This window comes from Eleutherodactylus coqui, chromosome 10 (genome assembly GCF_035609145.1).
Source record: "Eleutherodactylus coqui strain aEleCoq1 chromosome 10, aEleCoq1.hap1, whole genome shotgun sequence".
Classification (NCBI taxonomy): domain Eukaryota; kingdom Metazoa; phylum Chordata; class Amphibia; order Anura; family Eleutherodactylidae; genus Eleutherodactylus; species Eleutherodactylus coqui.
The window spans coordinates 131,659,620-131,685,552 of NC_089846.1; the positions used below are offsets into that span (position 1 = coordinate 131,659,620).

The 25,933-nt window shown below is 45.6% G+C and overlaps 1 protein-coding gene across 1 annotated transcript in view; it reads left to right on the forward strand.

Annotated features, from left to right (window-relative positions):
* The first annotated feature begins 9,691 nt into the window (after positions 1-9,691).
* Positions 9,692-25,933, forward strand: part of FRMD7 (FERM domain containing 7) — a 50,203-nt gene continuing 33,961 nt past the window's right edge. The window contains exons 1-8 of the mRNA XM_066582117.1: positions 9,692-9,881; positions 10,720-10,814; positions 10,992-11,150; positions 11,310-11,401; positions 11,514-11,576; positions 11,721-12,180; positions 12,286-12,295; positions 19,490-19,668. Of these exons, the coding sequence (XP_066438214.1) occupies positions 9,692-9,881; positions 10,720-10,814; positions 10,992-11,150; positions 11,310-11,401; positions 11,514-11,576; positions 11,721-12,180; positions 12,286-12,295; positions 19,490-19,668 (1,248 nt within the window). The remainder of the gene's footprint in view (positions 9,882-10,719; positions 10,815-10,991; positions 11,151-11,309; positions 11,402-11,513; positions 11,577-11,720; positions 12,181-12,285; positions 12,296-19,489; positions 19,669-25,933) is intronic.

Here is a 25,933-nt window from a genome sequence, read left to right on the forward strand (position 1 = left end):
ATAACTGGTATTCATAATTGTGACTTGCCCTCTTCTTTTTTTTTTTATTTATTTATTTATTTATTTTTTTAAGGTAGTTTCACTATAAATGGTTGATTACCCAGAAATCTTAATCCTGTTAACATGGCAACTGATGAGCTGTTCTTGCAAATGGTAACCAAACAATTAGGATCACCATGCATTCGGTACATAATGGCTGCCATTCTGAAAGTTGCTAAAGAAGCCGGTTTTGGTACACTTGACATCAGTTCTCATAAGTTGTGAAATAATTGAATGAGCAGCAACCATAGAGGTTCCCAGCCAGTATAATGCATTAAAAGGGTCTCTGCTAAGGAAAGTCACTGTTAGTCCCCAAGTGATGAACTGATGGCCAGATCCCCTGTTGTTGGTCTGATCTATGGCAAACCAGCAGCAACGGTTCCAATCCTCAGCAGCAGGGAACCTGGCCATGACACCACTGCTAGGTAAGCCTGGGGGTCTGGCTGTAACGCATGGGGCGCCTGCTTCCTTGTACAACACTGGCCTGGTTTATAGAAGAGGCTTCTGAATGGCAACGACCATCCGACTTCCATCACCCGGATATTGGCCATTGTCATTAGCACATTGACTGCCAGCATAAAGGGAAGAAAAGAAACTCTCCTCGGGGCCGCAGTATTATTGCAAAAATAGAATAAAAGCTTTGAAATCCGAAGCCATCTTTTTTTTGTAATTTAATGAAAATGTTTTTATGTCTTCTGTCCGTGAGTTATATGCAGCTCGCGTGGCGCCGGCATCCGTTTTACACTGCGCACATGAGTTGTATGTGGCTCATGATCTTCTCAGTGACTCTTATGGGAATGCAGCCAATGTAACGTGTGCTTCTGTGTGCGATACTTTTCCTTAAAACCTACTTTAATTTACAAAAAAAAAGTAATCTTAAAAACTTTAAAAATGGTTCCTAAGGGTAAAGTGTTTTTCTTAACTTGGAAAACCCCTTTAAGGCCTCGGTCAGACGGGCAGTTTTTCGCACGATTTGCGATCTTTTAGAACCATTGCCTTGTGTTCTATTATATGCGCTCAATGGGGCCGGCGGCAGCAGCGCCGACCCCATTGAGAACACATACTTCAGAAATCATTCTTCTCTGCCACAGCTGGGACTGAAAAATGGCCAAATGAACCAGGCCTGCAATGAAGGGGGGCCACAAAAATCAGACTGACAGATTGTGCAGTCTCTGTATTTTTGTCTTTTTCCCGGGCGCATCATTATGACTGCCTGAGCTCGGTCTTACGGTGCCTGAAGGAAGTGCCTTTACACGCCATGTTGATTCATTATACATATTCATTCATGTTGGGTTGCACTTCTAGGCCAGTTTTGGGCAAAACTTTTTTTTTTTAGCTAGGTAAATGGTTACTCTAAAATGAGTTTTGGGTGCGCAGAGAAGGATGACCGCCGACCGTTTTCTTTGTACTCTTTTTCTCCCCATTATGTAGTTACTGACGGTGTTGGACTGAAAGATGTTAAAACATTAAAAATGTTGTTTTTTTTCTTCTGTCTAAAGCTTATTGAGCCATTGTTCATATGTTGGGTAGAATTTTTTATTTTGTTTTTTCCCACTTTCATTGGACCAAATCTTTGAGTTTACGGATTGGCCGCATGTTAAGGCAGCGATTGCAGATGGAAATGTTTCCTTTGTCGGCAGCGGATGGATCGCCTTCACTGTGACGTTACATTACAGATCAACTACCTGCCTAAGGCTCAGACTGGCACATCTTATGGTGTTTCTCGTTGATCAGGTCGTCTCTGTGATGCAAATGAGCTATCGGAACATCCCGACCGCTGGAGAACCTGAGAGCTGCTCCGTTTAGGCATTTTGTAAAGCAACCAAACCGTTCGCCCGTTTGTACATCTTTTTTTATATATATATGAAATAAATCTGCATTAATGACATCCGGTACAATTTGTGGTTTTTCTTTCTTACTTTCATGGTTATGGTCTTCATTTTGTTTGTTTTTTAAATTTTTAAGATGGCTAAAACCGGGAATGGATTATATAGCGTGCAGAGATCTAAATAATCCAATCCATGTTTCAAGAGGGTTTTTTTTTTTTTTTTTAAGTTGTATCTAAAATATTGCTATGCAAAATTTGGCAAAAAATAAAATTGTAGAAAATATTAGCTATGGATATGTGTAGTTTTTAACCTTTCTTAAATGGTTGCTATGGTGAAAGCACGCATTTCCATTCTTACATCACTGATTTGAGTGTGACATTTTGAATGTTTCCTATGTAGTGCAGCCTCCAGTCTGATACTTATCAGGCACCATCGTGATACTGAGATTTCTCCCTGCCTTCTACTGTACTTGTCTGTGCTATCTATTTCATCAGGCATCAACACTAAATCACATGAGCAGCTAAGGGCTGTACTATCTCTGCCTGCTGGGAGGACACTGTAAATACCATTATCTTCTATAGTCACCTTAACAAGCTGCACACCATAAGTATACAGGGAGAAAGCTGAACTATTGACGCCTTCATTATAACTGTGTGACAGGAACCACTAATCGTCAGCAGTAACTCTGATAGGAGTTTGTCTGGTATGGTCCCGCACACAAGAAATGAAGGAAAACTTTGTCTTCAGATTTTTAGTTTTGTTGGGGGTAAAAAAAACGTTTTAAAATTTTTAATTTTAGCATAAATATACTATGGGAACGAGTTCCTCAATTTGTTTCAGACATTTTGATATATGTGTGGCTTTGGAAAAAAAGGAAGCATACAGTAATGATTTTGGCTGGCGGCAGCTTTGGCTTATTTTATTTCTTATGTATATATTTTTATTTTATTCTGTACATTTTTTTCTTTAACTGATTTTTGTAACTTTTTTTTTTTGCCATCCATGTCTCTCATTACATCATATAAAACCTCTTTTTTTTTTTTTAATTTCACACTTTTCCATTGTAGCTGGGACATTCATAGAAGCTCTAGTTACAGCACAAAACATCCCCTGTAGTGACACCAGTCACTGTCAGAGCTGATCAGGGTCTGCTAGGACCCTGCAGCACTGGTGTGACAGAAGGCAAGTGGTGGTCACATGATTGCTGAGTTGCATAGTGGAAGTTATACTTCTTTCACTTTTTAGTACATGGCGCTCCAGTGGTTTTAAGCGCTAATTCTCCCGTGTAAACATGGCATGGCAGTCATCAGTCGCTTTATTTCAGCTTCAGTGTAATTAGACGGGTGTTCATCTATGAACGACCGCCTGTAGCAGTGAATGGAGGAAAAGCAGCCGGTAGAGATCTCCGATGCACTATGCCTCCATTTAACGCCTGTTACTCTTCTTATGCACAAGAGCAGTAGCCATCTGGACGGCGGTCTGGTGCCGGAGCCTCTAACAGTTGTCCTGTGCCAAAGTACCCTAAGGCTAGCTTCATACGGCCGAGTGCGATATCAGGCTGTGAAACTCGGGAACTTTTGGATGTGTATGAAAACACTGTCCATACGCAATGTACGGAGTACGGACAGCGCAGCGTAGTCAGGCCATACAACTGCATACTGCTCACCCTGCTTACGTATGCAGACAAATACAGCATGCTGCGATTTATTTCTCGTGTGTAACTACATGCAGTGTCTACACGCCGGTGTGCATGGATCAATGAAAGGTCATCGACCCCATACACCGAGTATCACACATCCATGCAACGCGATGCAAACCCGGGCGTGGACATGGGCCCTGAGATGGATACAATTTGTGGGGAAATGGCTGGTAGGACTTGTTGCAGTCCCCATACCAGTCCTGAGAAGAGAGCTGGAATGATGGTACTCTGTTTAACCGATGGATGGAAAGTGCTGGGACTCATATATGAGGACATAGAAGATCCATGTCCAGAAGACATCACTCCAGGGAAAGTGATGACCAGAACGAGCGCCTTCAGGCAGCCTGCCAAGACTCTACGCTTTGGCACTACCAACAAGTTGGGAGTGGGATTGCCCTTTTGCGTTCATCGCAGGATCCTGGCGGAAATATTTCTGCGGTATGGACAATAGTATGGATTTTCTAGCTTTTTTTTAGCTAACTACCTGTCCCTGCTTTTTGGACACATAAATACAGGTGTGCACAGCCTCACCAGTAGGTGGCAGTACAGGGGGTAGGTGAACCACCAGGTGAGGGGACATGAAGAAGGGTAATGCCCAGCACAGATGACGTCAAAGGCTGACATGCTGACAGACAAAGCCTCCACAATGACGCTCGCTGCAGTTTACAAGACGGAGCTTGGTGCCACGCAGTAGACTGGGCAGTGCCAAAAACAATACCAATGTGGAACCTAATGCAGGTCAAGGGCCTGGCACAGTGTAATAGGTAATGCCAAATAATTCCAGGATTATAAAAACTGCCAGCAAGGCCATTAATTAGAGGGGTTTTCCAGTACTCTAATAATGATGACCATTGGGGACCCCCAGCACTCAGCTGAATGAAGTGGAAGCAGCGACCTCCTCACTGCCTACCAGACACAGCGCTGTTTATTGTATCTAAGACATTGCCCTCCAGAACCCTTTCCCAACTTCTCTCCCTCCTTTCCCATGACCCCCAGACTCAGACCCCCTTCAGTGCATGCATTCCCTAACAGCGCCCCTGTGCTCCTGTTACTTCTAGCCTCACATGTCTCAGACCCCCATCACCCCCCACAGAGCTCAGGAGGGGAAAGCTTGTAGGTTTGAGGAGTAATTTATGCAAATGGAGCTAGAAGAATGCCTCTGTAGCGCCACCTAGTAGAAGGCAGGATTCCTGCAAGTCAATGTCCGACCTTTTCACCAGTTTAGTACCAATAACTGGGAATATAAGCCAAAGCCAGAACCTTCTCCCGAAGGAAAAAGTAACCATGTACAGATCTACTTTTGGGGACTTTGCCCCTCATCGATGTATAGTAGCTCCTGCCCCTCATGTACACTGCAGTGCCCTGCCCCTCATGTACACTGCAGTACCCTGCCCCTCATGTACACTGCAGTGCCCTGCCCCTCATGTACACTGCAGTACCCTGCCCCTCATGTACACTGCAGTGCCCTTTCCATCTTCTGTGCCCCCTCTACTACTACAACCTTTTCCCCGTTGTCTTCCAATCTCTATTTCCTGCCCTCTCTTCCTCCTACAAAGCTTATATTACCTTGTATACCCACAGGACCCTGCCATCTTGTGTCTTATCCCAACCACCATGTATCTACCGCTCCCCCCACTCCGGAATGGGGGGTCTGAGGCCCAATCTCCTTGGCAGTAGGGGCCCGTGGAATTGCTGATAGCAGTCCTGCCAGTGGCAGACCCATAGCTGAAAGCTTTGGAAATTATATTGTCTCAGCCCAAATATACTATGCCTCATATTACATACTGATTTACAGCGCCATCTAGTGGTCACCCTGTATCTAATGTAGTTTACAGCGCTCTCAGCTAATACGAGGCTGGGGGAAATTCAAAAATAAAATCCATAAAACCTTATTACCCATTTGTTGGAAGATATCGGCTCTGTTATCAGTGACTTTGGTCTGTATCGGTCGGTTTGTCAGCTACACATTCACGCCATCAATCTTCTCTTCTTCCACATCCAACCTATAGTAAAAAAAAAGTACTAATATGGGCATAACTAGCAAAGTAGGAAGAAATAACGCTTCCCAGAGGCAGGGTGTAATAGGCTCGCTGTCCGTCTACAACTGGCAGGCGTAATACACAGATGGTTTGCAGTGCAGTATACAAGCAATCAGGAGATCAGAGGTTCAATTCCCCCAGCGGGCCTAAAATAATAAAGGTTTTAGAAAAGTGTTAACAAGAAAAATAAACAAAAATCCCCTTTTTTCCCCTCATCGTGTCTTTTATTATTGGAAAATAAATGTATAAAATGCCCCAAACTGCATCACGTTATTAACCCCTCGCAGTGGGGAACAATGTAAAGAAGAAAAGCCAGAATTGCTGGGTTTTTAGTCCCCAAGTCTCCCCAAAACAGAATACAAAAATGATGCGAAAGTAGTTCGTCCCCCTAAATGTAACCAAAGGAAACATCAAGTTAATCCTCAAAATATAAGTCCTCACACGGCAACATCAGCCGGACAACAAAAATATATCATTCTTCTGTATTGTCATTACTTTTTAAAGTGTTTTTATTCTATAAAAGAGGTGAAACGGAATAAACCTGTCCATGTGGCCTCACCGCAGTCATACAGATGATAAAAGGTATCACATGCGTGTATTTTACCTGCACATTTCAGCTGCACGCTCGATTTTCCTGCTCATTTGCAAAGCAAACATTCCCCTAGAAGTCAATGGAGATGCAAAAAAGTGCAAAATACGCTAGAAGATGCGTGAAGCACTGCGTAATTGGGCAGGAAAAAGTAGACATCTGGAGCGCAGACAAATCAGACGTTTCAATTAATGCTACTTTATTTGCTCCACGTGCGGAAAAAGCAAAATACGCCGATGCACGCGCAAAAAACCATTGTTCCTTTCACAAAGAGGGGTCAAGTCCTGGATGATGTTCAGGGGCGTAATATGTAGATAAGAAATTGCAGATACTATTAAAAATCGCATGTGGACTTAAACAATACCGCATTTTTTTTTTAAAGCGCATGCAGATTTTTAATGCATTTTTTAATTGTGTGAAATTAAATACAGGAAATACCCAGATTATACCAGCATGGTCCGTATCACTGTATACAGGAGATGTATTATACCAGCTGAGCATAAATAATTATATACACATATCCAAGCTAGAGGTGGTACAACAGGGTACTAGAGCCTCCATGCCCACCCGTATCACATCTTGTATCCACGCTAGAGGTGGTACAACAGGGTACTAGAGCCTCCATGCACAGCTGTATCACATCTTGTATACAAGCTAGAGGTGGTACAACAGGGTACTAGAGCCTCCATGCCTCACTGTATCACATCTTGTATCCAAGCTAGAGGTGGTACAACAGGGTACTAGAGCCTCCATGCCAGACTGTATCACATCTTGTATCCAAGCTAGAGGTGGTACAACAGGGTACTAGAGCCTCCATGCCGCCTGTATCACATCTTGTATCCAAGCTAGAGGCGGTACAACAGGGTACTAGAGCCTTCATGCCAGACTGTATCACATCTTGTATCCAAGCTAGAGGCGATACAACAGGGTACTAGAGCCTCCATGCCCACCATTCTCACATATTGTATCCAAGCTAGAGGCGGTACAACCAGGTACTAGAGCCTCCATGCCTGCCCGTATCACATCTTGTATCCAAGCTAGAGGCGGTACAACAGGGTACTAGAGCCTCCATGCCCACCATTCTCACATATTGTATCCAAGCTAGAGGCGGTACCACAGGGTACTAGAGCCTCCATGCCCACCATTCTCACATATTGTATCCAAGCTAGAGGCGGTACCACAGGGTACTAGAGCCTCCATGCCCACCCGTATCACATCTTGTATCCAAGCTAGAGGCGGTACAACAGGGTACTAGAGCCTCCATGCCCACCATTCTCACATATTGTATCCAAGCTAGAGGCGGTACCACAGGGTACTAGAGCCTCCATGCCCACCCGTATCACATCTTGTATCCAAGCTAGAGGCGGTACAACAGGGTACTAGAGCCTCCATGCCCACCATTCTCACATATTGTATCCAAGCTACAGGCGGTACCACAGGGTACTAGAGCCTCCATGCCCACCCGTATCACATCTTGTATCCAAGCTAGAGGCGGTACAACAGGGTACTAGAGCCTCCATGCCCACCATTCTCACATATTGTATCCAAGCTAGAGGCGGTACCACAGGGTGCTAGAGCCTCCATGCCCACCCGTATCACATCTTGTATCCAAGCTAGAGGCGGTACAACAGGGTACTAGAGCCTCCATGCCCACCATTCTCACATATTGTATCCAAGCTAGAGGCGGTACCACAGGGTACTAGAGCCTCCATGCCCACCCGTATCACATCTTGTATCCAAGCTAGAGGCGGTACAACAGGGTACTAGAGCCTCCATGCCCACCATTCTCACATATTGTATCCAAGCTAGAGGCGGTACCACAGGGTACTAGAGCCTCCATGCCCACCCGTATCACATCTTGTATCCAAGCTAGAGGCGGTACAACAGGGTACTAGAGCCTCCATGCCCACCATTCTCACATATTGTATCCAAGCTAGAGGCGGTACCACAGGGTACTAGAGCCTCCATGCCCACCCGTATCACATCTTGTATCCAAGCTAGAGGCGGTACAACAGGGTACTAGAGCCTCCATGCCCACCATTCTCACATATTGTATCCAAGCTAGAGGCGGTACAGCAGGGTACTAGAGCCTCCATGCCCACCCGTATCACATCTTGTATCCAAGCTAGAGGCGGTACAACAGGGTACTAGAGCCTCCATGCCCACCATTCTCACATATTGTATCCAAGCTAGAGGCGGTACAACAGGATACTAGAGCCTCCCTACAAGGGGTCGCTTCTCCACAATAAATTACCCTAAATAAATCCCACAGAGATGATTTCATCCGATTCGGACGTCGCCTTCTGGGGGGGGGGGGGGGGGGATGTTTTACGATGAGCGGTCTGCTTGTTTATCTGAACTAAACCCCAATCTTGATGGCCTCTCTGGGTATTGTAGTCCGCCCATTCCATTCATTACTGTAGTTGCCCGTCTTTGTACCCGCTGAAGCCGAGTCACAATCCACATCTGGGCAGATGTTACCCCTTCAGTTTAAGGTCTTCTTCAGATGGGCACCTGTACACGTACGCCCGCCGCCGCAGAGGATTTCTGTCAAAAGGCTTTTTTATGTTGAAACTTGACACTATTGCGTACAAAACACCCATCAGAAGGATCGGTTGGCCCTTGTGTGCCATAAGTATAAAAACTACATGCGAGAAAGTAAGAATCCCGCTGGTGAAAGCGAAACCGCTACAATTAATGGCTGTTTTGTCACATTTCGCCATCGCGGTTTTCACGCCCAGAAAACGTTCTAAAATCATAATCATCTAAAGAAGCTGCGGATCTGTGTCACAAATGTACCAAATACTGCGGGTTTACACGCAAATTCACAACCAAATCTGCTCATGTGAACGACCCTTATAGTCCGCTTACAACCTGAATGAGTGGAATGCGAGTGTCAGCTTCAGTCAGAATAGACACATTAAGGGCGGCTTCATACAAGCGTATGCGCAGTTGTGTGTGCTTCACTGCAGCATATTTCCTATATGAAGGAGGGAGACTGGCGCACGCATCAGCACATTTTACTGTACTTTTGAACATGCAGCGCAGGAGATACACAATCACTGACCGGTCATTGTACCCAGTATTGGATAAAACTGCCCCTCGCCCGGATTATTTACTGCCTTCATCTCCCAAACTGCCCCGATGTCCAGCAACTTTACTCCAGGAGCCTGAAATGAAATATGGGCATCACTGCCAACCCAGATATACCAGTCATACCATCTCATCCTCCATCTCCTATTGGTTCTAAATATTACACCAGTGGAAAACCCATCCATGACTTTCTGTGCCCATCTACCCCCCAGATGCCACTCATGATGCCTACAGTACAATGTACATGGCAGCAGAGCTGGTACATGCAGGACCTGCAGGTCCTGCATGGCATGTGCCAGGCAGCGTCTATGATGTCATCTGACCAGCCAACTGCCGCTCACTCTTCAACCATCGACTGCCGTGAGTGGAAGATAGTTGAATTGCTGAGCGAGATTTGTGCAAGATGTCGTCCAATGGAAGACAAAACGAAGAAATGAAGAGAGAAGAAGAGGAGAAGATGGAGGGAGGAGGAGGAGTGGGGAAGAATGGAGAGGAGAAGAGGAAGAGAGAAGGAGACAGCCTGGAGAAAGACCCCAGGAAGAAGAGGAGGATCGGACCCCCCATTATAGAGCTGGAGGAGGAGCCAAGAGCAGGTAGGGAACGTTCTTCATGGGGAACCGGTTAAACTTTAGGAAGTGGTTGTAGTTGTATTTCTGGTAAATGTTCCCCTAGTCCAGTATGAGGGTCATCCAGGGTCCGTGTATTACATGCAGCTACACTTATATGTAAGTTCACATATTAATGACATTATATTCATAACACTAAGTCCGCTGTATACATTGTAGCGGGGTGGGGGGGTCTGGTGGGATATTTTACCCCGTGGCCGGAGGGTCCTTCTGTACATTACAGCTTAGTTAGTAACAGGCCGGTATTACTATGATATAGGGGTGTAATCAGACTGCGGGGGGTGTACGATTATCAGGGGGTGTTACCGCCACACAATGGGGTTATAGATGTTGGTATTAATAACGATGATGTCATTCCTGGGTCTGTGAATACTATTTGGTTACATTGTGTCCCTCCAGTAATACCGCAGCAGTAGATTCCGTAGTTCTTTTTACCTCATTTACCGTAAACCTAAATTAATAGGGCAAGTTTATGAATCGGTCTAAAACAAAATCTGTCTTGTTGCCCCCAACAACCAATCACAGCGCAGTATTCATTTTACAAGAGCAGAATACAGAATGTAAGCTGCGCTGTGATTGGTCGCCAACAATGACAGTTTTTCTTTCAGACACTTCCATAAATCTCCCCAGTATTATACGGGTTTTTATGATTTTGGTGATTCCGTATTTTTGGGTATCGCTCAGCAGGTCGCAGACAACAAATAGCGCCTTCTGCAGTTCTCTAGAGACTCGTCTCATGTCCTCTGCTTGTCTTATTACATTTCTTCCCTAATCTAATCTGGTATTCCTTCTTCTCTCCCTTCAGGACCCGGCACCGCTGTGACACCCAGGCCCAGCGCCCGACTTACCATCAGCGGGTTCAGGTTCCATCAGGTACTGGGTAGGGGCGGCTTCGGCGAGGTAAGTCTTACACCCTCATCCTCATCAGATATATAATCCCGTCCGTAGTCTTATAGTGGAGATATTCGGTACCTTCCCCCCATTAGCCATATTAGTGTGGGGGATGGTATATAATCGTCTGTAATTTATCAGGGATTCTGAAGAACCGAAATACTCATTTTGAATTTTTTTCCTTAGGTCGTCCTGGCATCTGTCCGTCGCCGAAACATCTACAAGGCGATCAAGATCATCAACAAGAGTGACAACAGAGAAGACCTTCAGCGTGAGAGACGACTTCTCCTGGCAACCAGAGATTGCCCGTTCTTCTGCCATCTCAGCGCTGCACTACAGACTCAGGTATACACGGGGGTCTTCCTGCTCCGGCCACCTGCTCCATTATAGGTGACGGATCAGAAAACATGTTCCTTAGGGCAGATAAACACGGGCGAGCAATAGTCATGATTTTATGGCCCGTGTGAATGAGCCCTTACTATAACATTGTGCCTTGTATTACAGGAGCACGCCTTCTTCGTCATGGAGTACCTGTCCGGTGGAAGCCTTCACACCCTAATCCAGGTGTCCGGGAAACTGAACCGTCCTACTATAGAGTGAGTAACGGATTACGGGATACGGGTGGATCGGTTATGTTGGAGGTAAGAGGACATTTTCCTTTACACCACTGATCCAGAATGATACTAAACACTTTCCTCTCTTCTTCAGGTTCTTCACAGCGGAGCTGATTTGCGGCCTCCAGTTCCTCCACCAACATGGCATCGTCCATCGGTAAGAGGAACAGGATTTAGGTTGTCATTGTGTCAAGTATTGCGGCTTAGCTTTATGTACTTGAATGGAGCTGAGCATCAATACCAGATACAGCCAGAGACAGGAGAGGCGCTGTTTCTAAAAAGAATTCTCATTTCATTGCAGAGACATCAAACCAAAAAACATCATGCTGGATAGAGATGGGCACATCCGAATAATAGACCTGGGTCTGGCCCAAGACGGTCTGACCACGTCCAGCAAGCTCTACGGACGAGCAGGCACATTCTGCTACATGGCCCCAGAGATGCTCCTGGGAAAAGCCTACACCGTAGCCGTGGACTGGTGGAGTATGGGTATTGTGGTGTCCAAAATGGCAACTGGACATTCACCATTCTGTTCTGGCCGCCAGGCAATGATCGTCCACAAGTCCATCACCTCCGACAAGCCAGAATTTCCAGCGGGGCTTGATGCAGACCTGAAAGACCTGATGAAGCAGCTGCTACGCAAGAACCCAGAGAGGCGCCTGGGAGCGACAGGGAACATCAGAAGCCACCCATTTTTCGGAGCAATGCGCTGGGAGGAACTGGAACAGAGGAGAATAGCGCCACCATTTAAGCCTTTCCCTGTAAGTGAAGACTTGCTGAATGTTCTATATCCATGCCAAATGTCTAGAAGAGGAGGAGAACATATTATAGAGGTTTATATCTCTGTTCATGTCTTCCTCTTGCAGCACATTGTAGGTACCGAGCACCAGGTTGGGCCCATAGATGCAGCAGCTCTACACCCTGTGTCCGACTTCACATTTCTGGCACCTAGTTGGACACAGTAGATGACCCGCGCCTCCAGCCTCGCGGCCCGTGCCTCCTCTGCCCGCCGCCCGTATACAGCCGGACTGCGACCCTCCATTTGGCCATGAAGACCGAACTCACCGACTGCGCCCGCGACATCGGATGGACAGGAGGTGAGTATCTGTATGGGCATCTGATCCAGGGACTCATTTCCGATTCTGTATTTGGAATCAGGAAGGAATGTTTTTCCCCTTACATCAGAACAAATTGCCGCGTGTCTTAAAGGGTTTTTTTCTTTCCTTCCTCTGAATCAATACAAGTGCCCTCCACCACCCCATTCAGCCACTTCCCAAATATTTGGTCAGACATTGATTCAGGGACGGTTCTGGCTGCCCTCCGTGGAGTCGGGAAGGGGTTTTTCCTCATGTGAAGCTGAATTGGCAGACGGCTCAATGAGGTTTTTTCTCCTTCCCCTGGATTACAATAAATGATCCAGGGAACTTGTCTGACTGCCCTCGGTGGAGTCGGAAGGAATTTTTCGCCTTCCCCTGAACCAATGAAAGTAAATGGATCTCACATATCGTTGGCTTTATTCATAATATTCATCAAATCATCCTCATTAATAAACCTGTAAACCAATAAAATCCTCTATTTTCACCCGATATCTTGGTGTCTCTGGCTTTCTTTCCATTGTATTCTTATACTCTATTATTTCTAGACTCGGTGGATGTAATCAGCGATTGCAATACTGACAATATAATCGGACTGAAAGTACATGTAAGGCCTCATTCAAATGAACACTGCTTTAGCGCAGTATAGGCGTGCAAACAAATTGCACCTTTAGTGCGCTAAAAATCACGTAAACGGGCAGCTGCTCCAAGAGCAGAGAGAGAAGAAGCCCCGCAGGGGCTCTCTCTCCCTGCTAGGGGGGATTAACCCATAGCCCACTCTCGCTGCTCTGGGGATCCCTGAGGCATGTGCCCATAGTGCAGAGAGCGTAGGTAGGGCTAGACAGACAGGTGGGGCTGTAGGGATTCCCCATAGAAAATATAGAGGGGGCAGGGCTAGAGAGGCAGATCCCTCTAACCTTGCCCCTCCTCCCATGCTCTCGGGGAAGCCCTGTAACCCCATCCCACTCTATGTAGGGGAGAGAGGTGAAGGGAGTCCCCTACTGCCCCCACTGAAACACATTTTAAATGTTCCACTGTAAATTCCTGTTAGTTCCCGCAGAGATTAAGGGAACCCTCGAGGAGTCCACACATCCCCATGGGACTAACAGGAGTTTACAGCTGGACATTTAAGATGTGCTTCTAAGCAGCAGGTTTTAAATGTCCTGCTGTAATCAGCGGGGAATTCCTTCAGTCGGCAGAAATCTTCTTTTCCTGCACATTAGTTTCCATAGACTCCTGCCACTATATGAGTCAATGGAAACTCTTGCATTGCTCGCACCAAAGATAGGGCATGTCCTATCTTTACTCACAGCATGGACCTTAAATGTGGGCGTTGCAACCACGCATGTCCTATCTTTGATTGGTGCGAGTACTTTGTGCGCCTAAAATTCCTTCCTCTGAACGCTTCTATAGGAATCCATTGGTTCTTATAGAAGCGCTCTTCTCATGCGCCTCTAATGTGCAAAAACAGCGCTCATGTGAACGAGGCGTAATACAGAGCAGCAGACTTAGGAGGGGATCAGCGAGGGAATGGGGGGACAGCTGAGTATAAAAGACTCCCGGACTCAGCAGGCCTCTCACATGGGACCGTAATCTTACTTTAAGGTGCTCATAGGACAGACGGGTTTCCTTTAAGATGAAGGTACTAATTGCCTATGGCAGCGGTGCTACGGGAAGCTTTCCTGCTCCACCGCCTGGCAGCTTTAATGTGATGCAGGCGACACGATGATGTAATTGCGCCGCCTGCGTTCTTCCACAGGATCCCAACAAGGAGTGGTGAAGGTAGTGAATCTGAAATACCAAGAAGTGTGCTTATTACTTTATTATAGGACACAGTGGGTCCTATTAATTATGTCAGAGGCGTCTGTTATAGATTGGGATAGCCACTGTACCTGCCAATGTTTTAGGAACTAGCAGATGCATTAAGCGTGAGGTTGTCTACCCCCGCCCATCACCTTACCCCAGCCCTGTCAAGATGCACTATAAGAAGATGTTATTTTGCAACCGGTTCGAGACAACTAGCCGAATCCGCCCCCCGAGTGCAAAACTCTCAACTTCTGCACAAGTAAAAAAGAGGGCAGTTCCTGCGGCCGGCTAATCTGTTAACATTAGGCCACTCCCCTTTTACATTAAGCCATTCTTTCTGTTGTCTCACAGTAACAATGCCCATAAACTACCTTTATCACTGGACCGTCCTGTCACCGATGGTTCTTCATCTACTCCTCTTGCAGGTTTGCAGCGACTTGCATAAAATCATGGCAAAAAAAAGACATGTTTTTTTCTGCAGTTTACCTAAAACAATGCAATTTTATGTCAAGTACTGTAAATTCATTCCAATATTACAAAAAGCTAAACTGCAAAATGTAAAACTGTCCCTGGGAGCCCCCAAGAGACCGCTGAAGAGTGGGACCTGGAGATAGTGCTCCAATGATAACCCAACCCTGCTCATTGACCAAATGGGTCAGAGGAAAATGTCATGTATCGTTCTGATAAACCGGCGGTGCAGATTCAAGCAAAATGCAGCGAATACAAGGCTGATGTCCCATTTAATGTGTCCAAGTCCAGAATTCGTCGTTCCTTAGCATGGATGGGCTATAACAGCAGACAGCCAGTTCAAGGAGCAACGCTGTCTCTGAGAAACAGAAAGGCGAGACTCCAGCAGGCAAAAGAGGGCAAAAGTTGTATCACTGAGCGGTGGAAAAACTTCATCTGGTCAGATGAATCCAGATTTCTGTTGCTGATGGAGGGTTAGAATTTGGCACAAGCAGCATGAATCGATGACCCATTCCTGTTAGCTGGTCAGAGCATGTCAGTGACTCCATCTAAATACTCTTAAATACTCTTGTTAAACCTCCAGGACTTTCCAATATAACTTTTCTGGTTAGTCAATAAAGGTATCGCCTCTATAATACTTCTGTCTTTTTTATACAAGGGTATTTAATAGAGATGAGCGAGCGTACTCGCTAAGGCAAACTCCTCGAGTGAGTAGTGACTTATGCGAGTATCTGCCGACTCGTCTCTAAAGATTCGGGGGCCGGCGGGGGGCGGGGAGCGGTGGGGGAGAGCGGGGAGGAACGGAGGGGAGATCTCTCTCACTCTCTCCCCCCTGCTCCTTCCTGCTCACTCCCGCAACTCACCGCTCTTCCCCGCCGACACCCGAAACTTTAGAGACGAGCGGGAGTATACTCGGCTAAGGCACTACTCGCTCGAGAAGTTTGCCTTAGCGAGTACGCTCGCTGATCTCTAGTATTTAACCTTGTATACTAATGTAGTGGCCCAGAGTTAGAGTGTCTTTCTGTATATGTTTGCTCTGGTGTCTGTGTTCTGTGTCAGTCACGTGTACTGTCTCTTTAAGTGTTTGAGTTTGGATGACGGGAGGACTGAGATATACTAAGGGGAGGAGTTAGAGGAGTCGTTGTAGTCGGTAGAAGAGAGAGAGAGAGAAAGGGTGCGTGTCGTGGAGAGGAGGGAGCGTCTGACGAAGGAGAAAACACCTGCTTAAAAGGAGGCAGAAACTCTGAGGTTCACCCAAGTCTCGACCCATCCCTGTGGCTATGGGATGCCTGTCCTCTGAGGAGTGTGAGGAGCAGATTCTGTTCTCTTGGGTTCAGTGGTGGTGAATGCATGGGACCCCCGTTCATCTGCCATAATTGGGAGCACCAGTAAGGACACAGACAGAGAAGGAACGTAATCGATGGGATTCAAATGTATCAACCTTTCAAAAAAAGAGTTGCTGTTTTGCTATTTTTTTAGCCCAGCCTTCCCAGAGCCAATGTTTTGATTTCTCTGTCGACATCACTATTTGAGGGCTCGTTTTCTGCAGAACAAGTTGTGTTTTTTATTGTTCCCATGAAAAATGTTTAAAAAATTTAAGTGGAGTGAGAAAAAACAAACAAAACTGCACTTGTGCCATGTTTAAAGGGTTTAGTTTTGATGGCGTTCACCATGGGGTAAGACGGACAGGTTCACTTCATTCTGTTGGTTTAGTACCATTACAGCTAAAAAAGCAGATTTATAGTTTTGGGGGTTTTTCGTTTTACTACTTTAAATAAATAAATACATTTTTTAAACAAAAATTGCTTTATGTCGCCATATTCACTCTGACACCCATAACTTTTTATTTTTCTCTCCGTGTGGCTTGTTTTTTGCGCCAAGTGCTATCATTTTTGTTAGTATGACTAACATATGACTTTTTGATCATTTTCTTTTCATTTTTCGCGAGATGGGGTGATGAAAAAAACTGCTATTCTGTCATTGTTTATTTTTTTTCTTACAGCATTCACCATGTGGAATAAACAGTGTCTGACAAGGGATTTCTGTTATATGTGGAGTATAGAATAGTGTAGTCAACGTTACTCTATACTCCATATAACGAACAATCCCCTTGTCGAGCGGACGAAAATGTGCAGCTCATTGTACTAATAACAGTGGATGGATCCGTTCATTTCCATTTGGGGGTCAGTCACAATGCTGTTTTTGGCACCAGTGATGGAACCCCCCTTATGGAATCCCACAGTGTGGTGGAAAACACCGTAAGGGCTGATGCAGATGTGCGTATATTGGCCAGGTTTTCATGCCCGGCCTATATACGCTGTCCGTTTCTGCAGGGGGGAGGAGACGGGACGGGAGCAGTGCACTGAGCTCCCGCCCCTTGCCACTGTTTGCAATGGCGGGCGGAACAGGGGCAGAGGTAAGTACAGCCCCCTCCCATTGCAAATAGGGGCGAGGGTCAGTGAGGGGGCGGGAGCTCAGTGCGCTGCTCACGGCCCGGCCCGCCTCCTCCCCTGCAGAAAGGGACAGCGTATATCGGCCGGGTGTGAAATATAGGGCTGATATCCGCCCATCTGAATAAGCCCTGAGGACGCTCCCTTAAAGAGATTTCCAGTTTTTAATATAAAAATAGACTATCAATTTAATAATGATACGTTAATAGGGATGAGCGAGTATACTCGCTAAGGCACTACTCGTCTGAGTAATGTGCCTTAGCCGAGTATCTCCCCGCTCGTCCTTAAAGATTCGGGGACCGCCACGGGGCGGGGAGCTCCGGGGGAGAGCGGGGAGGAACGGAGGGGAGATCTCTCTCTCTCCCGCCCGCTCTCCCCTGCTCCCCGCCGCGACTCACCTGTCAGCCGCAGCGGTCCCCGAATCTTTAAGGACGAGCAGAGAGATACTCGTCTAAAGCACATTACTCGGACGAGTAGTGCCTTAGCGAGTAGTGCCTTAGCGAGTATACTCGCTCATCCCTATACGTTAACACTTTTGGGGGAGATTTATCAGGATGAGTGATTCAAACGCCGGACTTCATATATTAGACGCATCTCGGCATCTCCGTGCGCCTACACAGAAATGTATATTTCTGGTATACTTTATGCTAGTTTCTGGGATAAATTGTACATAAATGCATTGATCCAAGGTGGCCACGCCCCTTCCCAAAACAAACCACCAAATGTTGCAACATTTTTGTGCAAGCAAGTCTTCCACCAAATTTTGCAACTTTTTTTAATACCACAAAATGTATTATAAATGTCCCGCTTTGTGTTTTACTTCTGCACAATTCTCAAGATTTCTGCTTGCTGTGAGTGAATGGAAACATTCATTATTTACAAGTGTTAAAACTAATAGTTCTCACCTGTCTAGAAGTGTTTCAGGGAAAGACTCTTCAAGAAAAAGGTGAGGAGGCTTCTGGAACAACGACGAGCCAACATTGTCTGGACAGCAAACTCTGCAGACAAGTCATAGCTGGAAGAAGTCATTGTGGCGGACTGGGTCAAATGCAAAAAAATGAAAACAGTGAATAACTACCATCAGAGAGGTCGTCATTTGTGAGTCACTGGATATAACTCTATTCATTTATACATTCTACAGAGCGCCTGTGTAGAACCGATATCTACTACAATAGTCACTATATGGAGGGATACTGATCTTTGTAGTGCTTACTACAGTTTAGTAGTGGAACTATTTAGGCTTTGTATATCAGTACTCTTAGAAATATTGGTCTTTTCATACTGCATTTTGTTTGGTAACTGTATAGAGGTAATACTTGGGTCTGAGATAGCTGTCAGAATGTCATACGATAACTATATATGTATGTAAATCATTTTTCAAGGGGGGGAGTCAAATACATTGCCTCTGATTTTTAACTCTTTGCAATCCAATTTTTGAATTAGGGTTTCCTAGGGGGCTTTCTCTTTCTGCCATTATACAATGGCGCCATCTGCTGGCTAGAGCCAGTACTGCAGTGTGGGACATGCTGGAGAGGCCCCCGATAACAGAGCGGCCAGTAATCTACAGTAAGAATACCCTGCCGGACGTCTTCTGACATTGGAGCTGTACAGCCTTCAATCAGAATGTCTTTAGACATCATACAGTAGATTGGAAAGGGTTAAGACTCTAGCAACGCTCCTAAGGCAAATAATGTTAAAGGGTTTTTCCATGCACCAAATAGAAATTCTGAAAATGCTGAAATCTAGAAGGTATAGTTATCAATCGGGGGGTTGGGGTATGACAGGGCCATCCCTCTATCTAAGCCCTGTCACACCCCTAACTTCCAGTGGTGTCAAGATACAATAATACCATGGCAGTCTATGGAGAGCAGAGGAAGTAGAAAATGAGGACAAGACGTCAGAGGAGGTCAAGATATTTTTCAGGTGGAGGGTCACATGACAGATAAAAAAAATGAAGAGAGTATCTACACCAGGTACGGGGAACCTATTACAAAATGACTTATTGGGATGATGTACATCACATTCTAAAATTTTGGTCTTTGCCCGGAATACCCCTTTAAATCCATCAACAGAAGCTTATTGGTGGTTTGATAGATTGTAACTAATTTTATTTCTACACTGCAAATGAATGAAAAGAAAGAACACAGAAAGCTGTAAAACAAGGGAAGAATACGTTCCTAAATCTGTCCGGCTCTCCCTCTCTACACTCCAACGACTTAAGTAAATACTTGCAAATGCTTCTCTCTACGCAGCGAATCTAAATCATAAGCTAGTTGCTTCAGTGGAGCTGAACAAGATAAGCCGGGGACATTACATATTCTTCCAACCAGCTGCACTTCTTGGAAGCAGGTCAGATTGTGTTTTACACCCAAGGATGCTGCACTTGAAAGTCCAATTCCTGGATGACTCTCAGAAGACCTTTGTTGTGGATGTAAGTCCATTGCTTACCATAGATCGTGGGATGAGAGGTCTGAATGGATTACATGTGATAATGGATCGAGTGTGATCTTGTATGGAGCATATAGATTATTGCTCATTGTCATAGACGTGAAGGTGCAGGAATAGAGCAGGGTCATGTCTTAAGACATTCTAGAAGCCTTTAAGGAATTGCAAACCCCTTAATTATTAGCAGATCACCATCATTGTCTTCTGTTTGTCAGTTTTGTAACTCAGCTGCCTTGGAAAATGGAACTTAGATATGACTATTCTGTAGATGGAAATGCTCATTGTAATTTCTGGTTTGTTATAGAAAATGGATACATTTGCATGGCCGTCTGTTACTTCTTGCTATACAGATGTAGTAGAGCTCAATGTGTCTTCAACTTGCTTATCCAGGGTGATCCAGAAAGAATGATGCAAAAGTAAAGCTGGTTTCATCAGTGACTCTGCAAGTTTTTATTGCACCTTATTGACATTGGTGACACTAGATGACCTAAAGCAATGCGTCTTCACTGCAGTGGAATCTAGAACAGGATTAGCCAAGGTGCACTTAGGCAGAACGCAACTACCGACCTTATATCTATCGTGTCACCGGCGTCACCCACTTCAATCATCTGTAAGGCGCATTAAAAACTTGAAGAGTTCTTCTGTTTTTTAGGTCACTCTCCGATGCCAATTCATGTATGTATAAATCAGCTTTACCTTTGCGCCATTCTTTTTCAATCACCCTGGATATAATGGTAACTCTGTATACAGACTCCAACATGAACCATATCTGCATGAAAGCTTTATTACTAGATTTATAGGGACATGGAAGGATGTCTGACGTTTACGACTGCTGACATCTTTAGAGACAACATAAAGCTGCGTATTGCTGCCATAATTCAGTTTGGATTTTACAGAAGGGCATAGATAGCCACTATTGGAGTGTGGATACATTGTAGGGGGGACATCCTGTAGAGGGCGGAAGGTTTGGATGACATCGCAATAACAAACAGCTCTACTTTGTATATAAAAAGCTGATTTTTGATGTATTAGGGTTAGAGATGAGCGAGCATACTCGGTAAGGCGATATACTCGAGAGAGCATCGCCTTTTTCGAGTACCTGCTGGCTCGTCCCTGAGAATTCGGGGGGGCCGCGGGGGTCGAGGGCGGGGCAGCGAGGGGGAGCGGGGAGGAGAGTGAGAGAGATCCCTCTCTCTCTCTCCCCCTCCCGATTCCCTCTGCAACCCCCCGCTCACCCCCGCGCCCCCCCGAATTTTTTTAGGGACGAGCCAGCAGGTACTCGAAAAAGGCGATGCTCTCTCTCGAGTATATCGCCTTACCGAGTATGCTCGCTCATCTCTAATTAGGGTACTTGCACTTGTGCTGTCCGATGTGCTGCACATTGACTTGTATTTTCATCCAAATCGGACAAGAATAAGACACGCTGCCATTTTTTTTTTTTACTCAGACTATTTATCCAAGAAAGAAAAAAAAAGTGTGTGCACCAATTCCACTGAAAGGGCGCTATCTATGTCCAATTTTTGGACTGATGTTTCGGACCAAAAATTAGACGGAAAACATGTCAGTTTGCATGTACCCTTAAAGGGGTTTTATAGGCATCACCTGCAGTCACAGCTGGCATACACGGGGGTCAGAGTGCAAGTCGCTGCTCTTACCCCTTTGTAGTGCAGCTCTCATTTAAATCAATGGGACACCAGCCTGCAATTACAAGCACAGCTCCCATTAATTTCAATGAGAGCTGCACCTGCAATTATGGGTGCCGAGCCACTATACAGGGGTCAAAGCTGCGGCTTTGGGGTATATCCTGGCCGTGGCAGCAAGCGCTACTTGGAAAACCCCTCTAAGGTTTTTTCTTGGATTTTTAATATTGATAACCTATCAGGTCAGATCAGTGGGGGGCCCTAATCCCAGTATCCCTCTCAATCAGTTGCTTAACCCCTTAACGCCACAGGGCATAACTGTATGTCCCGGCAGTGGGGTACTTAACGCAACAGGATGTAAAGATCAGAAGAGATCTCGCGCCATTTGTGTAGATTGCAGCATGTAAAGGGTTCACATAGGGAGAGTGCTCCCTCTGTGATGTCATCAGACTCTCCCGATGTAATCGCAGAGAGCCCGATGAGTTGCCATGGCAACAGGACGCCACATACAGGCATCCTGCATTGCCATCGCCTATGATCTCTATATCAAGCGATAAGGCATTGAAGGACAGAAGTTCTGCAATGCTTTATCATGGCAATCATGGAAGCGATGGTACAAATCCCCAACAGGGATATGAAAAGTGTAAAACGAAGTTTAAAATAGTGTAAAACAAAAAAAAGAAAAGTTTAAAAAATGTACAAACCCCCTTTTTTGTGCCATTTCTGCTATTAGTATTAAAAAAAATTTAAAAAAATAAAACCGCCACATATTTGGTATTGCCATATCCAGAACGACTCATACAACAAATTCAACACACTTTTTATCCTGCATGGCAAAAAGTCTAAAAACAAAATCTGAGGCAAAATGCTTATTTTTTTCATTTTGGCTCCCAAAAAATGCAATAAAAGTGATAAAAAAAACCGTATGTACCCAAAAATGATACCCATAAAAACTACAGCTCGGCACACAAAAAACAGGCCCTCATAGAGCTCCGTACATGAAAAAGTACAAAAGTTATTGTACTTTGAATGCAGTGATTTAGAAAAAAACAAATAATTTAAAAAAAGGGGGTTTTATTGTGGTAAAGAGGAAAAAAACCTAAAAAAACCCAAGAATTTTGGTATTGTTGCATTCATACCGACTCGCAGAAACAAATGAATTGTGTCAGTTATGCTGCATGATTAACGCTGTAAAAACAAACACAAAAAAAAAAATCGCAGAATTGATGCGTTTTCTCTCGCTGCTATCGTCGAAAAATTAATAAAAGTTTTACAATATAGTCTATGTACCCAAAAACAGCACCAATAAAAACTGCAGTTCGCTACGCAAACAATAAGCCCTCATACAGCTGGGTCAACGGAACAATAAAAAAGTTATGGCTTTTGAAATGTGGAGATGAAAATCCCCCAAAAATCATTGCCTTCTTAAGCCCAAAACAGGCCGTGTCCTTAAGGGGTTAAAGGGGCCGTGATATGGGTAAATGGAACTGAGCTGCTATACTCGACACAACTAGAGATGAGCGGGCATACTCGCTAAGGCAAACTACTTGAGCGAGTAGTGCCTTATTCGAGTACCTGCCCGCTCGTCTCTAAAGATTCGGGTGCCGGCAGGAGAGAGCGGTAAGTTGCGGGAGTGAGCAGGGGAGAGCAGGGGGGGGGGGGGGGGGGAGAGGGAGAGAGAGATCTCCTCCCCGTTCCTCCCCGCCGACACGCGAATCTTTAGAGATGAGCGGGCAGGTACTTGCATAAGGCACTACTCGCTCAAGTAGTTTGCCTTATCGAGTATGCTCGCTCATCTCTAGACACAACCAATACACAATATATAGTGCTGTACGTGGTAATCCATGAACATACTGTGGCCCCTTCAGTCGGCTGATTGGCGGGACTGACCAAAGTGGGACCCTCATAATTCTAATATTGATGACTTATCTTAAAGGGGTTTTGTCATTAGAAAAAGAAAAATCAATACTTACCTGTTCCTCCCCGCCAGTCTTCTTACCACATCTTTACCTCCCCGATATTCTCCTGGCTCCTCAAGTCCCCTGGGTCAGCTCACTGCAAGCCGGACAAATCCTCTTCTTCTTGTTATGGAGCGTCCATTCTTGGCAGTCTCTTCCCGGCAGTTCAGTGTATGTTACGTCACTAGTGACCGGCAGGTAAGTTTATGTTACGTCACTAGTGACCGGCAGGTAAGTTTATGTTACGTCACTAGTGACTGGCAGGTCAGTGTATGTTACGTCACTAGTGACTGGCAGGTCAGTGTATGTTACGTCACTAGTGACTGACAGGTCAGTGTATGTTCTGTCACTAGTGACTGGCAGGTCAGTGTATGTTACATCACTAGTGACTGGCAGGTCAGTGTATGTTACGTCACTAGACCAGCAGGTCAGTGTATGTTACGTCACTAGTGACTGGCAGGTCAGTGTATGTTACGTCAGTAGTGACCGGCAGGTAAGTTTATGTTACGTCACTAGTGACCGGCAGGTCAGTGTATGTTACGTCACTAGTGACTGGCAGGTCAGTGTATGTTACGTCACTAGTGACTGGCAGGTCAGTGTATGTTACATTACTAGTGCCTGGCAGGTGAGTGTATGTTACGTCACTAGTGACTGGCAGATGAGTGTATCTTATGTCACCAGTGACTGGCAGGTCAGTGTATGTTACGTCACTAGTGACTGGGAGGTCAGTGTATGTTACGTCACTAGTGACTGGGAGGTCAGTGTATGTTACGTCACTAGTGACTGGGAGGTCAGTGTATGTTACGTCACTAGTGACTGGCAGGTCAGTGTATGTTACATCACTTGTGACTGGCAGGTCAGTGTATGTTACGTCACTAGTGACTGGGAGGTCAGTGTATGTTACGTCACTAGTGACTGGGAGGTCAGTGTATGTTACGTCACTAGTGACTGGCAGGTCAGTGTATGTTACGTCACTAGTGACTGGGAGGTCAGTGTATGTTACATCACTAGTGACTGGCAGGTCAGTGTATGTTACGTCACTAGTGACTGGCAGGTCAGTGTATGTTACGTCACTAGTGACTGGCAGGTCAGCGTATGTTACATCACTAGTGACTGGCAGGTGAGTGTATGTTACGTCACTAGTGACTGGCAGGTCAGTGTATGTTACATCACTAGTGACTGGCAGGTCAGTGTATGTTACATCACTAGTGACTGGCAGGTCAGTGTATGTTACGTCACTAGTGACTGGCAGGTCAGCGTATGTTACATTACTAGTGACTGGCAGGTGAGTGTATGTTACATCACTAGTGACTGGCAGGTGAGTGTATGTTACGTCACTAGTGACTGGCAGGTGAGTGTATGTTACGTCACTAGTGACTGGCAGGTCAGCGTATGTTATGTCACTAGTGACTGGCAGGTCAGCGTATGTTACATCACTAGTGACTGGCAGGTGAGTGTATGTTACGTCACTAGTGACTGGCAGGTCAGCGTATGTTACATCACTAGTGACTGGCAGGTCATTGTATGTTACATCACTAGTGACTGGCAGGTCAGTGTATGTTACGTCACTAGTGACTGGGAGGTCAGTGTATGTTACGTCACTAGTGACTGGCAGGTCAGTGTATGTTACGTCACTAGTGACTGGCAGGTGAGTGTATGTTACGTCACTAGTGACTGGCAGGTGAGTGTATGTTACGTCACTAGTGACTGGCAGGTGAGTGTATGTTACGTCACTAGTGACTGGCAGGTGAGTGTATGTTACGTCACTAGTGACTGGCAGGTGAGTGTATGTTACGTCACTAGGGACTGGCAGGTGAGTGTATGTTACGTCACTAGTGACTGGCAGGTCAGTGTATGTTACGGCACTAGTGACTGGCAGGTGAGTGTATGTTACGTCACTAGTGACTGGCAGGTGAGTGTATGTTACGTCACTAGTGACTGGCAGGTGAGTGTATGTTACGTCACTAGTGACTGGCAGGTGAGTGTATGTTACGTCACTAGTGACTGGCAGGTGAGTGTATGTTACGTCACTAGGGACTGGCAGGTGAGTGTATGTTACGTCACTAGTGACTGGCAGGTCAGTGTATGTTATGGCACTAGTGACTGGCAGGTGAGTGTATGTTACGTCACTAGTGACTGGCAGGTCAGTGTATGTTACGGCACTAGTGACTGGCAGGTGAGTGTATGTTACGTCACTAGTGACTGGCAGGTCAGTGTATGTTACGTCACTAGGGACTGGCAGGTGAGTGTATGTTACGTCACTAGTGACTGGCAGGTCAGTGTATGTAACATTACTAGTGACTGGCAGGTGAGTGTATGTTACGTCACTAGTGACTGGCAGGTGAGTGTATGTTACGTCACCAGTGACTGGCAGGTGAGTGTATGTTACGTCACTAGTGACTGGCAGGTCAGTGTATGTTACGTCACTAATGACTGGCAGGTCAGCATATGTTACGTCACTAGTGACTGGCAGGTCAGCGTATGTTACGTCACTAGTGACTGGCAATTCAGCGTATGTTACGTCACTAGTGACTGGCAGGTCAGCGTATGTTACGTCACTAGTGACTGGGAGGTCAGTGTATGTTACGTCACTAGTGACTGGCAGGTCAGTGTATGTTACGTCACTAGTGACTGGCAGGTCAGTGTATGTTAC